Source organism: Malaya genurostris, chromosome 2 (genome assembly GCF_030247185.1).
Source record: "Malaya genurostris strain Urasoe2022 chromosome 2, Malgen_1.1, whole genome shotgun sequence".
Classification (NCBI taxonomy): Eukaryota; Metazoa; Arthropoda; class Insecta; order Diptera; family Culicidae; genus Malaya; species Malaya genurostris.
This window is the reverse complement of record NC_080571.1, coordinates 125,987,725-126,003,829: the sequence shown is the minus strand read 5'-3', so window position 1 is coordinate 126,003,829 and position 16,105 is coordinate 125,987,725. Positions and strand designations below refer to the sequence as shown.

General features: G+C 37.6%; 1 protein-coding gene across 1 annotated transcript; it reads left to right on the top strand.

Moving 5' to 3' along the window:
* Positions 1-2,330, top strand: LOC131431344 (SAM50-like protein CG7639). Its single transcript, XM_058596995.1, has 7 exons — positions 1-219; positions 360-532; positions 586-767; positions 832-970; positions 1,038-1,578; positions 1,634-1,760; positions 1,822-2,330. The coding sequence occupies exons 1-7, from the start codon at positions 199-201 to the stop codon at positions 1,971-1,973; spliced, it is 1,335 nt and encodes a 444-aa protein (XP_058452978.1). The 5' UTR covers positions 1-198; the 3' UTR covers positions 1,974-2,330.
* The last annotated feature ends 13,775 nt before the right edge of the window (positions 2,331-16,105 follow it).

Below are 16,105 nucleotides of genomic sequence, written 5' to 3'. Positions count from 1 at the left end.
TATTTGTTTTTCCTTCACTTGTCACCTTTGATTAACTCTTCCCAAACGGTAGTGCGATTATGATAGATATAGGCTTAAAATACGCGATGATTTAAATCTAAAAATAAAATAAAATGCCTACAATATTATTCAAAAGGGAGTGAAATAAACATAGGATCAATTCGTGAATATTACATAATCTTGGGGAATTCCAGTAGGATGGGAAGCAGTAAGTCTAAGGTAAGTCCTGGAATAACCCTAAATGTTTTACTGGAAGATGTGCCAAGAGAAACAGCCTGTATATCAAATATTACAATTTGTCTTATCATAATGGCAATGAAAACATTAAAGTGTAAAGTTTGATTACATTTTTGTTCTAGGAGACTCCAACGACTGGTCAGAGAGGCAACATTGATTTCTCGCAATTTAAGGCAAGAGTCGATCGTATAAAAGTTACTGGACTTAGTAGAACTCATGATGACTATATACAGCGCGCTGTTCGGGGTTTGTTTAATGCAACAAACTTTCAAGATGTTATCATTGAAACAACAAAGTTAGTTATGAAATAGTATGTTAGCCAGAAGCATAATTATTTTTTTATTCTAGCGCTAAGGATAATCTGATGCAGTTAGGCATTTTCAAGAATATGAAGATTAATATCGATATTAGTAAAGGAACTGGAGCTACAAGCAATGGATACGAAATTACGTTTCAAGGCGATGAACTCTCCCGGTTAACTGGGAGTATTGGAACGGAACTTGGTCAGAACGATGGAGCTGCAACAGCTGGTATTGTGTTCACAATGTCGTATAATTATCAAAATTGTCAATTTTTGTAATATTTCTTCATTAGAATTAACTTCACCAAATATGTTTGGCCGAGGTGAACGGTTGAGTTTGAATTATAGCTACAGCTACGTAAAAAACAGTGTTCTAAACCTTCGACTAACAAAACCGTACTTTCACACTGTAGTTGGCGGATACAGCCCAGAGTAAGTGAATTACCTTAAAACAGTGATTGCGCTTCAAATAATAATTTAAATATACTTTTTTCTTCAGAACATCAATTTCGATTTTCAAGCACTCATCTCCTACTCCTTGGTCTAAGTTCCGCACTGATGAAACAGGTGTAATGTTAGACTTTTCTTTTGCGTTGCCTTTCGGATTGAGCAACAGCTTACAATATGAAATTGGAATGAAGGAAATATTCGTCATGGATAAACTAACCCCGTTTTTCGTGCGAGAACATTGTGGGCCTAGATTATCATCTATTTTTCGGTACATAGGTATATACGAAGGGCGTGATAGTAATGTGTTTCCAACAAATGGTGTGTTTATCAAGACGACCAATGAACTGATGGGCAGCACACTCACCCAGTTTGGTATAATGAAGAGCGATGTGCATTGCGAGCTAAATGTACCTCTTTTTGCTGGAATTTCTTTACAAATGTGTGGACGAGTGGGAGCTCTCGTGAATGATAAGCGAAAAGAACCGATATCAATCAATCAGTTATTCTTCCCAGGTGGGCCTCAATCACTGCGAGGGTTTGAAATAGCCGGTGCTTGTCCTTATCGGGAAGGAGTTGCAATTGGTTGTCAGGTATTCTGCAGATTTGTATGATTAATCATGATAATATGTTTAAACCACCCTACAGACATACTGGGCATCAGGAATTCATCTATGGAGTCCACTTCCTTTCAGTAGTTATTTTGGTGGCTTCGGAAACCTTTTTAGAACGCATTTATTTTATAATTTTGGAACATGTAACACATTCACTACAGGTGCTTATCTCAATTATATTTTAGAAAATGTACGATACATGTATATTTTTAACATTTCTAGATAAGCTGCGAAGTACAGCTGGAGCTGGACTAGCAGTGAGAATAGGTCAAAGAGCCCGGATTGAATTCAATTACTGTCAACCCCTTTCTTTCGAACCAGGTGATCGTTATAAACAAGGTTTTCAGTTCGGCATAGGCTACGAATTCATTTAGGAAATTTTGGTGTTCTAAACCAAGTATACATAGTAATTGTTTTACACACAAGAAGCAGCGCTTTCCGAATAGATGACCTTTTTTATCAAGAAAAAAAATCGTGCTCACATACAAATATTTTAATGTTTATCTTCATTGGCCTCAAATTCTTCAGAAAAAGCTAATCTTACATTATGGGCCGTTTTCTACTTAAATGTTTCATTTCCTTCAGTTTTCATTTTTGTTTGTTTAAGTTTAGGCCAGTAGATACAAACACTATTAAAATATTTGGAAGAGTCGTACTTGTTACCACACCCAGTACCGCAGTTTTTTGTAACATCTTAGATCGATGAGAAATATACTGCCGCTAGCTTGTTACATTTTTCACAGTTATTTTATTCTGTATCACATTTTTACAAAATCGATATTGGTCTAACTAAATTCATTGCCGATTGACATATTGTTATATGTTATATTGTCATATTCTTCTGTCCAGGTATTTGGGAAGCCCTGACTGAGTCTTCTTGTCCGGCATCTTTATGGCTTTCTGGAGAGGGAGTGGCTATAAAAATCGAGCGAGTTAGACTTGGGAGACGCACTAGAAGACCGGCTGAGCTATATTCCTTCCCCTGAGTTTGTTTTACTCTGTGAAGTAGTTGACGCATGTGACGGACGAATACTTATCCGAATATCGAAAGATATTGTTTGAATAAGCGAATTTCTGTGACTTAGACTTTCCCTTCTTCAAGGCCTGAGGACTAGAGATGTGCAGTTCATTTCAAAGAACCGTTCAGTGATGCACAGTTCTATTAAAAGAACTAGTTCTCGAGAGCCGTTCGTTCGTTCTTTTCATAGTTAATTTGCTTGTTGAATGACTAACCGAGATCTCAATTAGAACTGAGGAGGTTTCGTAGGTTCAAAAAGGATTGCTTGAGCAAAAAAAAGGTCAACGACACCGTTCTAAAAAAATAAGAACTATTCATCATTCATTCTTTCAAAAGAACTAGTTCTTTTGAACCGTTCGCGAACGAATTGCCCATCTCTACTGAGAACAATGGGTCGCGTATAAATTTGGAATCAACCACGTGGCTCCTCAACTCGTTTTGCGTATGTGTGTTTAGGAACCTTGTTGAGACGAATTTATTTCTATCCTCTCCTTTCTTTTATCCGAATGCTATCAGAAAATCAAAGCATTGAAACTGACTGTTTCACAGAAAAACATGAGACTTAATTTTTATCGCGACAACATATATGTTTCTTTGTAGCAATCGTATCTAAACAAAGTTATCTAGACTTCGTAACGGTAGATTTATTCGATGAACAAGTAAATGCATACCATCGATATTCGATGAACAAGAAGAGGTATACCATTCCAATCGCTGCAGTTTTGAACAGTTCTCCAGTTTGAAACAACAACACTATACAACTGCAGCGTTGAACTCAAATGAAACTTTTGAAAATTTTACAGAATATTTTCCACTAAATTTCAAGGTGGATTTTTCGATATTCATTACCGTTTCGAAGAATATTTGAACACACGTCTTAAACGTACTGTCTTCAGACTTCAATAACCGCGTTTATAAACCTTTTATTCGTTAATAAAATCAATTTCTTAGATAAGGATTCTGAGGGTGTTTTCTGTCATTTTTGGATAAGTTGCACATATGTAATTCTCAACCTGTTTGGGATGTCATTCTAATTCCTAAGCGGTCCCTATGCTGATATCATGAAAGTAACCTGATGTATCGCGACAGCTATTCCGAATTTCACCGCATACAATTAAATTCGTGGGATATTTTCGTTACGCTAGCAACCAGAAACTTGAGTGATTGTTACTAACATCTAATCATTAGCGTGACTTAAAATACGCAGTTTCTACTAGCTGATAAATCGGCTAAAATAAGTTGCCGTTTCGTTATAATGCCATACTGGAATAAATTATCTTTCCATAATTTGAAAATAACTTGTTATCAAGTAAACTAGTTGAAACTTAGTCATTATAAACATTGAATGAATACAAAATACTTTTCCATCAGCAATTAAAAGGTAGGTACATGAAATCAAAAACTTGAACCAATGTACAAATTTTACAACGATTTTAAAACTGTCGAGAGGAATTGAATTTTAATTAATGGTTTTTTACACACCTTTAATCAGAATTTGTTTATGAAGAACAATTAAATAATCCTATTTTCAGAATGCTCAAAATTAATCCAAGTAGAGTGATTTCTCATTATTTTAAATTCATATATCATGATAATTATACTATTATCACAATCGATGCTCAATCCCTATATTGTTTTCTTCGTGTTTATGATAAGGAGTGTATCGAAAATAAGCTATCCACATACATTTGTGTTGTACGCATGTATTTGTGATTGTTTTTTTTTATGTACAGATCACAGCATGCTGTGCGTTTGGCTGTCAGCTTTCGTTTGTTTACTTCTTTGTACGGTTGAAATTCTACGTTTTCAAAATGTCGCGTATCATTCAGTAAAAACCATCATCATCCGAATTCGATTCCGGATACTAGTAAGAGCTTAAATACTCCAAGGGCTAAACATTATCCACAGGGTACCACTGGGCCATGGATAGTCTATCTTCGAAAAAAAGAAAAGATTTTAAATTTGATGCAAATTACAAAGGATTTGACATCACATTTCTCTGAAGTTAAAGAAATATGTAAAGCTAATAGAAATAAAATTCGAGTTGTTGTCAACGACTTGAAACAGGCAAACGATATTGTAACCTGTAAATTATTTGCTGTTGAATATAGAGTTTACATTCCATCGAAGGAGGTGGAAATTGACGGTTTTGTGACTGAAGCAAGTCTGACAGCCGATGATTTACTTAAAAATGTAGTTGGTCGTTTTAAAAACTCCATGCTTGAGGGAGTTAAGAAACTCGAGTGCAAGCAATTGTACTCAGCATCTATTGTCGATGGTATTAAGTCTTATCATCCCTCAGATTCGTTTCGATTAACATATGCCGGATCTGCGTTGCCTAGCCATGTCTATATCAATAAAATTCGTCTTCCTGTTCGGCTTTTCGTATCGCATGTTATGAATCGCAAAAACTGTAAAAAATTCGAGCATACGGCTACTTACTGTAGTAATAAGTCCAAATGTATCAAATGTCAAGGGCCTCAAAAGGATAATCTTTGCGATAAAGATGTTGAAAAATGTGTTTAATGTGGGGAGAGTCCTCATGATGATCTTTCAGTATGCGCTGCATTCTAGTTGCGTAAATGTTGAGGAATCCGACTCTGACGTAAATAGTGAAGATACCTCGTTTGTCACTCCTCAAGGGTCTGTTAAGAGATTACCAAACCACAAAATACCAAAAAAGACACCTAAAATTACACCTTCAAAAAAATATCCCCGTGTTAAAGCTAAAAAGCCAAATTCAAAACCAAAAACTGTGCCTCCTGGTTTGTCAACTTCACAAACTAATCCAGGAACTAACTCAAGAAAAGACAATAATCCAGTGGACTCCGTTTCACATTCACCAACAGGATTACCGAAGTTTTCGGAAATTGTAGAATGGATTTTCGCCTCCTGGTTTGTCAACTTCACAAACTAATCCAGGAACTAACTCAAGAAAAGACAATAATTCAGTGGGCTCCGTTTCACATTCACCAACAGGATTACCGAAGTTTTCGGAAATTGTAGAATGGATTTTCGCAGTATTCAATATTTCTGAACCTCTAAAGACCATCATAACGGCATTCCTTCCAATAGTTAGAACTTTTTTTGAAACAGTTATCAGCTCAATGGCCAGCTCTCTCAGGTTTTGTATCATTTGATGGATAATTTATCATCCGCCGCAAATGATTCAATCACTGTCCTGCAGTGGAATATTCGAAGCATTATGAAAAAACTTGATTCATTTAAAGTTTTGTTGCATAGTCAAAAATGTGATGTATTTGCTTTGTGTGAAACACGGCTTACATCAAACATAGCCTTAAATTTTGATGACTTTAACATTATATGTCTCGATAGAGACGCCCCGTATGGCGGAGTGCTTTTAGGAATTAAGAAATGTTATTCCTTTTATAAATTAACCATTCCATCTACTTCTAGCACAGACTAACAGACATGACAGTATGAGTAAATTCTTATAAAAATAATTTTTCGTGATGCACTAGTTCCACCTATATTGTATTGCGCGAACTATTCACTATCTGTACACCCCTTGTGTTATGTAAAAGTTATTTTACTAGTTGGTTTCCCCTCGTTTATCAACACCGATCAGCTGCTTGCAGGGATGCCTGATTTCTTAAAAATATTTGAAAATGAATCGTCACAATAAATTATTGGATTACGTTGATAATATATTTAACTTTTTCGCGATGTTGAAAGGTAACCATTTATTTGACTCAACGTTGTTCATCTAGACTATTTTTCATTGTGTTGGTAGTTTTCACCCAAAATTAAGTGGCGGCAGACCAGAAGCAAGTAAATATTGTAACAAAACGGGATCGATTTTGTATTGCGTTGGAGGATGAGAAGTAGGCACAAATATGTATATAGTTTTGGCAATATGTATTAAATCTGTATCCTGCATGAAATTCGCATGGACGTATACAAATCAATACATTACAAGCAATTCTGTATAAATGGCAACTCTGTTGGTAAGTGAAAAAAATAAACACAGTCTAGATGACAGACAGGATGTTTACGATAGGGTAACGTGGCGCCATCATGACACATGTGAGTACTGTCCCAAATAAAGGAATATTCGAACTAACCGTTAAAATGATTGAAGAATCTAATTTGAGTGTCCTGTCTGTTAGTCTGTGCTTCTAGTACAGAAGTTGTTGCTTGTCAAATAAACATTGAAGGAAAAGATATTTGCATTGCTTCGGTATATATTCCTCCAAGAGCTCAAGTTGGACAGCGACAACTTAATGAAATTGTCGAAGCCCTTCCTGCTCCGCGATTGATTCTGGGGGATTTCAATTCGCACGGAATGATGTGGGGATCTGTTTACAATGATAGCAGATCATCTCTAATACGTAATATTTGTGACAATTTTAGCATGACGGTATTAAATATGGGTAACATGACACGGATCCCAAGACCTCCTGCACGGCCAAGTGCATTAGATTTATCACTTTGCTCGACTTCAATTCTATTAGATTGCACCTGGAAAGTATTTCCTGATTTACACGGTAGCGATCATTTACCAATCATCATCTCAATTAGCAGTAACAAAGGCATTGCTAATTCAGTTAATATTCCATATGATTTGACAAAAAATGTTGACGGGACTAAATACCAAAGTGATATGTCAAATATCTTGAATTCCATGGAAGAGCTCCCCCCACTTGAAGAATATGACTTCCTCGTTTGTTCGATTCTGGAGGCTGCAGAACAAGCCCAAACCAAACGATTTCTTGGTCCATCGACGAACAGAAGGCCTCCGAACCCTTGGTGGGACAAAGAGTGCTCAGATGCTAAGCACGTGAAACAAAATGCTTCCAAGACGTTTTTAAAACGAGGAGGAGGAACTCCTCAGAATTTTGAAAAATTCTTGACATTAGAAACCAAGAGCATACTTTGGGCCAAGAAATGTAGCTATTGGAGACATTTTGTCGAAGGTTTGTCAAGAGAAACTTCAAAGAAAAGGCTCTTTGGAATACGGCCGGACGAATGAGGAATCGTAACGTAGGAAATGAGAGTGAGGAATACTCGAATCGATGGATATTTGATTTTGCGAGGTAAGTTTGTCCAGATTCTGTTCCTACGCTTAGCATTATTAGGGAATCTTTTCTAAATAATGGTTCCATTGATAGCCCCTTTTCAATTATGGAATTTTCCATAGCACTCATGTCTTGTAACAATAACGCTCCTGGGTTGGACAGAATTAAATTCAACTTGGTGAAGAATCTGCCCGACCTCGCAAAAAGACGTTTGTTGGAATTGTTCGACAAGTTTCTTGAGCAAAATATTGTTCCACCTGACTGGAGGCAAGTGAAAGATATCGCCATTCAAAAGCCGGGGAAACCAGCTTCCAATCACAACTCATATAGATCCATTGCGATGTTGTCCTGCATCAGAGAATTGTTCGAAAAATTATTCTACGACGTCTCGACACTTGGGTCGAGACGAACGGTTTGTTGTCAGATACTCAGTTTGGCTTCCGTAGAAATAAAGGGACGAATGATTGCCTTGCATTACTTTCGTCTGATATCCAAATTGCCTTCGCTCAAAAGCAACAAATGGCATCTGTATTTTTAGACATTAAAGGAGCATTTGATACAGTTTCCATTTATGTTCTTTCAGACAAGCTTCACCAACATGGACTTCCAGCGGTTATAAATAATTATTTGCACAACCTTTTGTCAGAGAAACGCATGCATTTTTCACATGGCGATTTGGCAACATTCAGAATTAGTTACATGGGTCTCCCGCAAGGCTCATGCCTCAGTCCGCTGCTTTATAATTTTTACGTGAATGACATTAATAGCTGTCTAGTAACCCCATGTACACTAAGACAATTGGCAGATGATGCCGTAGTTTCAGTTACTGGACCCAAAGCTATTGATCTGCAAAAACCATTGCAAGATACCTTAGATAACTTGTCCGTTTGGGCTGTTCATCTGGGTATCGAATTCTCTGCGGAGAAAACATAGCTGGTCGTCTTTTCAAGAAAGCATGATCCCGCGCAGCTTCAACTTCATATGATGGGAAAAATGATCCAACAGGTTTTGACTTTCAAATACCTTTGGGTGTGGTTTGATTCCAAATGCACGTGGGGAGGGCTCTTTAGGTATCTGATAACAAAATGCCAACAAAGAGTAAATTTTCTTCGAACAATAACAGTATCTTGGTGGGGTGCTCATCCGGAAGATCTAATAAAATTGTATCAGACAACGATACTTTCAGTGATGGAATATGGATGCGTTCGCTTTCGTTCCGCTGCAAACTCTCATATTATCAAATTAGAGCGACTTCAATATCGTTGTTTGCGAATTGCTTTAGGCTGCATGCATTCGACACATACAATGAGTCTTGAAGTTCTGGCGGGAGTTCTTCCATTGAAAGATCGTTTTTGGGAGCTTTCATCTCGACTGCTAATAAGATGTGAGGTACTGAATCTCTTGGTTATTAATAACTTCGAAAGGCTAGTTGAGCTTCAATCTCAAACAAGATTCATGACAGTATATTTTAACCATATGTCACAGAAAATCAACCCTTCAAGATATATTCCTATTCGTGTCAGCCTCCTAAATGTCCCTGACTCAACTTTATTTTTCGACACATTCATGCAGCGCGAAGTGCGTGGAATCCCGGAACACCTACGCTCGTTGGAAATCACAAAAATATTTACAAGTAAGTTCAGGCATATTGACTCTGAGAAAATATTTTACACGGACGGATCACGAATTGAAGAGGCTACTGGGTTTGGTATATTCAACAATAATGTTTCGGTCTCATTTAGGCTTCAAGAACCTGCATCTGTTTATATAGCGGAGTTAGCAGCAGTTCATTATAGTTTGAGTGTAATCGTCACATTATCTCCAAATTAGGGGCTGGGGTCCACTAGGAGATTGATAGTACCTATTAGCTCTCTCCGGACTGTACCAGCCTAGATGCCGTGTGGAATCCGGCGGAAAAAAATGAACCAAGAAAAGATCCACTGGGTTCCTGCTTCCATGTCGTAAAAGGCGACAATTGCAGGAGTTTCTTTTTCCTTTCAGTTATCAGATATTTTCAATGTTTTACTTCTGATTACTCTATTTTACTAAATCATCTCTTTATTCAACCTATCAATTTCCGTCTAGCTTCGTAGAAAAGTTTTATTAGGAATGATTTCTTCTTCCATGTTATTGATTGTCTTTCAGGATTATAAAATGAATGATAAAAATCAACCATTGCGCAAATCCGTTTATATTACAAAGTTAATAACAGAGATGACATGTATCGTTATATTGAATACATAGTAAAAAACACTTGATATTAATATTTCAAACAGTAAATTAATATTTTTCTCGGTAGCCGGCTGCCCAGCTCAACTAATTTAACCAATTAATAATTTTAATAAATAATATAAAATAATAAAGCGGAAATAATAAAGAATCAAGACGCGTGTGAAATCTGTTGACCTTTGTTTGATGATTTAAAATGATTTTATAATAACTGTTTAGAATATTTCAATGCAATGAATCAACTTTTTTGTCTAAATCCTATTCGCTCGTTTATTTTGTATCACGTAGTTTCATTTATAAAAACGTGCTTAATCCACCTAGCAGTGAGATGATACCTTTTTTTATCAATCCAAATGTGTTTTTTTTGCATGACTAAAAAAACGCGAAAGGTAGATGCATAAACGAGTGACTGCATACTCGACAGCCGGCTGTCCGGAGTTTTGTCAATTTCGGAGATTGACTGTTTCGTGCATTATATTTCCAGCACAAAGTAACACATAAAACGATAATACTTTAAAACATTCTTGGTAGCCGGCTACCCAGAGCAATAAACACATGATAACATTATTAAAACATTTACTAACAAAGTATCCTCTCCTGTGATGCATGTGGGAATGCAGAGGATTCCTCGGTTCTTAGTAGCAGCATGCATCGAACTAACAATCCTGCATTCGGACGTGGCCGGCGTCGGTATTGATCAGCATGCATGGTTCAATACAGTTTGCACAGTGTGAAACAATGTGTTATTCCCAAACATGTTACTTCAAAAAATCATTTTGCAATCTCAATTGGTCCAGATCAATAACGGAGTAGCAACACACGGGCGGTCTCTAATGCTAATGCTAATGCTAAAATCGTCACATTATCTCCAAACTATTATTTTCTCTTCACAGATAGTCTGAGTGCAATTAAAGCCATTCGCTCAAACGCTGCTGACAAAAATGAACCTTTTTTCTTGGGAAAAATAAAACAGTGCCTGAACGTCATATTGAATAATAATTATCAAATCACAATAGTTTGGGTCCCGGCTCATTGCTCCATTCCAGACAATGAAAGAGCCGATATTTTAGCCAAACGTGGTGCTATGGAGGGTGAAATTTATGAGAGACCGATTGCTTTCAACGAATTCTATAGCGCGTCTCGCCAAAGATCACTTGCCAGCTGGCAAGCTTATTGGGATAAAGATGATTTGGGTCGGAGGATGCACTCAATTATTCCTAAAATATCGACAAAGGCTTGGTTCAGGGGTGGATGTGAGTACGGACTTTTTTTTGTTTCAATTATAGAGGTTTTAACATTTTAAGGTCATTCGCCTCTTCGGACCAGAAAATCTTTCTGGCCCTATGTGCGGGGCTAGGAATCGAACCCAGGTGGGCTGCGTGATAAGCATCGACTATCCCATCACGCTATACCCGTCCCCGGTAGTAGGGACTTCATTCGTGTGATGTCCAGACTCATGTCCAATCACTACAAGTTAAATGCACATCTCCTTCAAATTGGACTTTCCGAGACTAATCATTGTGCTTGTGGCGAAAATTTTCGTGATATTGATCATGACGTTTTTACATGCGTGGAGTATCGTGATGTTAGATCTCAACTAATAAATTCCTTGCGTACCCAAGGTAGACTATCCAATGTCCCAGCTCGCGACATTATTGCTTGTCGTGGCGTTCCTTACATGAAACTTCTTAATTATTTCATTAAGTCCATTGGAGTTCCAATTTAAATTTTATTTTATGTTAAACTGTTTTCTCTTCCTTGAGTTCAACCAATAGCCAGCTATCTTATATTAAATAAAAGTGATGAACTAATACAAACAAACCTGAAATAGTTATAAGATCATGTACAAAATAAATGTATTTCATTTAATGTAATTTATAATAGCAACTCGTTTGATAAAAACAGTGTTTAGGTTAACTAATGAATACCAACATACTAATATGATATTCGAAATATATTAGGTTTAAAGTACTTGTGGACAGAGATGACATTTCACCAGAGTGATACACGCTGGAGTCAGATTCTTGTCCACACCAAGGATGCAAAAAACGAAGCACCGCACAGAGAGGAAAGCGCACTTCTTCTCAGTGTCGAATAGACAGCATTTGAGTGTGTGCTAGTGGTTAAAGCAGCTGGCGAGAGTGAAACACATTCTCTTCGCATGAATCGCTCACACGCGCTCTCGTCTAAATACACCCAAGTGACCACTGGCGCGTGATGGTGAGCGAACACTTCTGTGAACTTCAATTAATAGAGAGCAGATCTTTATTTTGCTGATTTTGCGTGTCCACGCTTCTTCTACGCAAACCATACAGCAGAGTACTCACCGGCGTGTACACCTCTGTGAAAGTATCTGCATCCACCTCAGAGAATTTATTAGCTAATGCTCTAGCACTTTGGCGCGATTCAATGGAAGAGGTAAAAGGAAATAAACAAACGCACTCATGATGCGTGCACACTTTATATAATAGTGGTGTATAAATGTGAAAGAGAAGAGCTCTCGTTGAAGTTGTCAGTGCGAGGGGAGAAATTTTGCTTGCTCTTCGTCACACAGAGGAGATAGACATCTCTGCTTGTGGATGCCACGGCGAAGAAAAACTTATGTATATTGCCTATGAAATAAACGTATTTATGGAAAAAAATGTCGCGTATTGAAAGAAAATGAAAATTAAGGTTTTGGACACATGGCTAAGTGAGCAGGGTATTACTATGCAAAAATTGGCGAAGCAGTTTGGAATTCATCATGTCAGTGTTAAAACCATCATTAATAAGGGGAACACTATTCTTAGGATGAGCTACCAGGAAGAGGCAGAAAACCTGGTTCTTCCATCCCGAAACCAGACCAGAAAGTAGTATCTCTAATCATGAAGATCAAATCAATGTCAATACGTGATTTGGCCAAAAAAGCGGAACGAGTGTCGGAATGATCTAGAGGCGAAAACACTTGAAGCAGAAAATCTCTGAACAAAGTGAAGAACAGAAGAAGTGAGCTGCAACAAGGGCCCGGAAATTGTATTTGCGTCTTTTGCAGTGTCCGGATGCATACGTTTTGATGGACGATGAGACTTATGTAAAGGAGGACTCAAAAGCCCTTCCAGGTACACAATACTTTACTGTCGTCGTTAGGGAGAATGTAAGCGATGCGAACAGGTCGATTCGAGTGGAGAAATTTGGTCGAAAGGTACTGATATGGCAAGCAATATGTTTCTGTGGTTTGAAGTCAACTATTTTGTACACTACTGGAACTAGAAATGCAGCAATATATCGATGTAAGTGTTTCCAGAAGAGATTGATGCCTTTATATAAGAAGCACCTCCACTGTTTATGCTGGATTTAGCGTCGGCTCTCTATGCCAAAACCACTCTCAATTGGCTTGCGGAAAAGGGTAAAAATTCGTTGAGAAAAATATCAATCCACCAAATTTCCCTCAGCTTCAACCCATTGGACGTTACTGGGCAATCGTGAAGAGGGTCTTCAGGAAGACTGGTAAGGCAGCTTGGAACATGCAGGAGTTCATTCGATTAAAAGTTCGAAAATTCGTGAAGGAATAACTTAAATTTCATCCGGTTTTCATTATGCTCAAGTTTAACCTCGTACAATAAAGGATCAATTTTTAGTTTGAATAAAATATAGTTTTTTATCAAAATTTGAAAGAAAAAATTGTGGATAGCTTGTTTTCGATACACTCCTTAGTGCATAGAACAAAAATGACTATTCTGCCTTTCAATGTTTTCGGTAGAAAGTAGTTTTGAAAAAAGTAATATCCTGGTTTTATTTATGTTTCATACACTTCTGGCGACTCCATAGTGTGATCAACATGTTCAAGCCAAAGAAAGTTTTTTAGGTTGCATTTTCGTTATCATTACGTTGGGACAGGCCCGTGCGCAGGAATCGTTCAAGGGGGGTTCAAGAGAGAGTTTAAGGGTTGGTTCAATGGGGGAGGGGGTTTTAAACGGTGAGGAAGGTGCAAAAATTTGAAAGAAAAGTCAAGTTATTTGCACTTTTATATAATAAGTACTCTATTGCTCATGGAACTTAATATAAAAAAATCTTCAATGGTCGGGTTTAAAACTCACAAACCCCCCATCTCTGAGAAATTTGAGAAACATTATTTATCACACTGAAATATACACACTCACACACATACACATATAGACATTTTGGGATGGATGATGATTTTTTTTTTCATAAATACGTTTATTTCTTAAGGCAGTTTACATAAGTTTTTCTTCGCCGTAGCATCACTTTTACATAATATTCTTATCCTAATTTAATACTAACATAGTCACAACGTTTTGAATTTATTAAAACATATTCTCTTATAGCTTAAATATCATCTTAGGTAACTCGTCATTAATTATGAAATCTACTCGGAAATATTATTTGAACCAAACGATTACCTTCTATAAATTATAAAATAAGCTGTTTTTTTTACATTTTGTTGATAATTTCATAAACTGTTTCGAGTTTGTTTGTATCATTACATAATTTTTATTCTAATTTAGCTATTGGTTGAACTCATGGACGCAGCTGGGACCAGAGCTAAGTCTTAAAAGGGGCCTTTATTAAATTGAAACTCCAATTTTCTTTATGAAATGATAAATAAGTTTCATGTATGAAAGGTCACGACAAGCAAGAATGTCTCGAACTGGGATATTGGATAGTCTACCTTGGGTACGCAAAGAATTTATTAGTTGAGATCTGACATCACGATACTCCACGCATGTCCAAACGACATGATCAATATCCCGATAACCTTCTCCGCAAGCACAATGATTAGTCTCGGAGAGCCCAATTCGAAGGAGATGTGCATCTAACGTGTAGTGATTGGACATGAGTCTGGACATCACACGAATGAAATCCCTACTCACATCCAGTCCCCTGAACCATGCCTTTGTCGATATATTCGGAATAATTGAGTGCATCCACCGACCCAGATCATCTCTATCCCAAGAAGCTTGCCAGCTGGCAAGTGTTCTTTGGCGAGACGAGCTATAGAATTCGTTGAAAGCAATCGGTCGCTCATAAATTTCACCCTCAATAGCACCACGTTTGGCTAGAATATCGGCTCTTTCATTGCCAGGAATGGAGCAATGAGCCGGGACCCAGACTATAGTGATTAGATAATTATTGTTCAATATGTCGTTCAGGCACTGTTTTATTTTGCCCAGGAAAAACGGTTCAGTCTTGCCAGTCATGTTTGAGCGAATGGCTTCAATTGCACTCAGACTATCTGTGAAGAGGAAATAATGGTTTGGAGATAATGTGACGATTACACTCAAACTATAATGAACTGCTGCTAGCTCTGCTATATAAACAGATGCAGGTTCTTGAAGCCTAAATGAGGCCGAAACATTATTGTTGAACATACCAAACCCTGTCGCTTCTTCAATTCGCGATCCGTCCGTGTAAAACATTTTCTCAGAGTCAATATGCCTGAACTTACTTGAAAATATTTTTGGGATTTCCGTCGAGCGTAGGTGATCCGGGATTCCACGCACTTCGCGCTGCATGGATGTGTCGAAAAATAAAGTTGAGTCAGGGACATTTATGAGGCTGACATGGATAGGAATATATCTTGAAGGGTTGATTTCCTGTGACATATGGTTAAAATATACTGTCATGAATTTTGTTTGAGATCGAAGCTCGACTAGTCGTTCGAAATTATTAATTACCATGGGATTCAGCACCTCACATCTTATTAGCAGGCGTGATGAAAGCTCCCAAAATCGATCTTTTAATGGAAGAACTCCCGCCAGAACTTCAAGACTCATTGTATGTGTTGAATGCATGCAGCCTAAGGCAATTCGCAAACAACGGTACTGAATTCGCTCAAGTTTGATAATATGAGAGTTTGCAGCGGAACGAAAACAAACGCATCCATATTCCATCACTGAAAGTATCGTTGTTTGATACAATTTTATTAGATCTTGCGGATGAGCACCCCACCAAGATCCTGTTATTGTTCGAAGAAAATTTACTCTTTGTTGGCATTTCGTTGTCAGATACCTAATGTGTCCTCCCCACGTGCATTTGGAATCGAACCACACCCCGAGGTATTTAAAAGTTAAAACCTGTTGGATCATTCTTCCCATCATATGGAGCTGAAGCTGCGCGGGATCATGCTTTCTTGAAAAGACGACTAACTCTGTTTTCTCCGCAGAGAATTCGATACCAAGATGAACAGCCCAAACGGACAAGTTATCTAAGGTATCTTGCA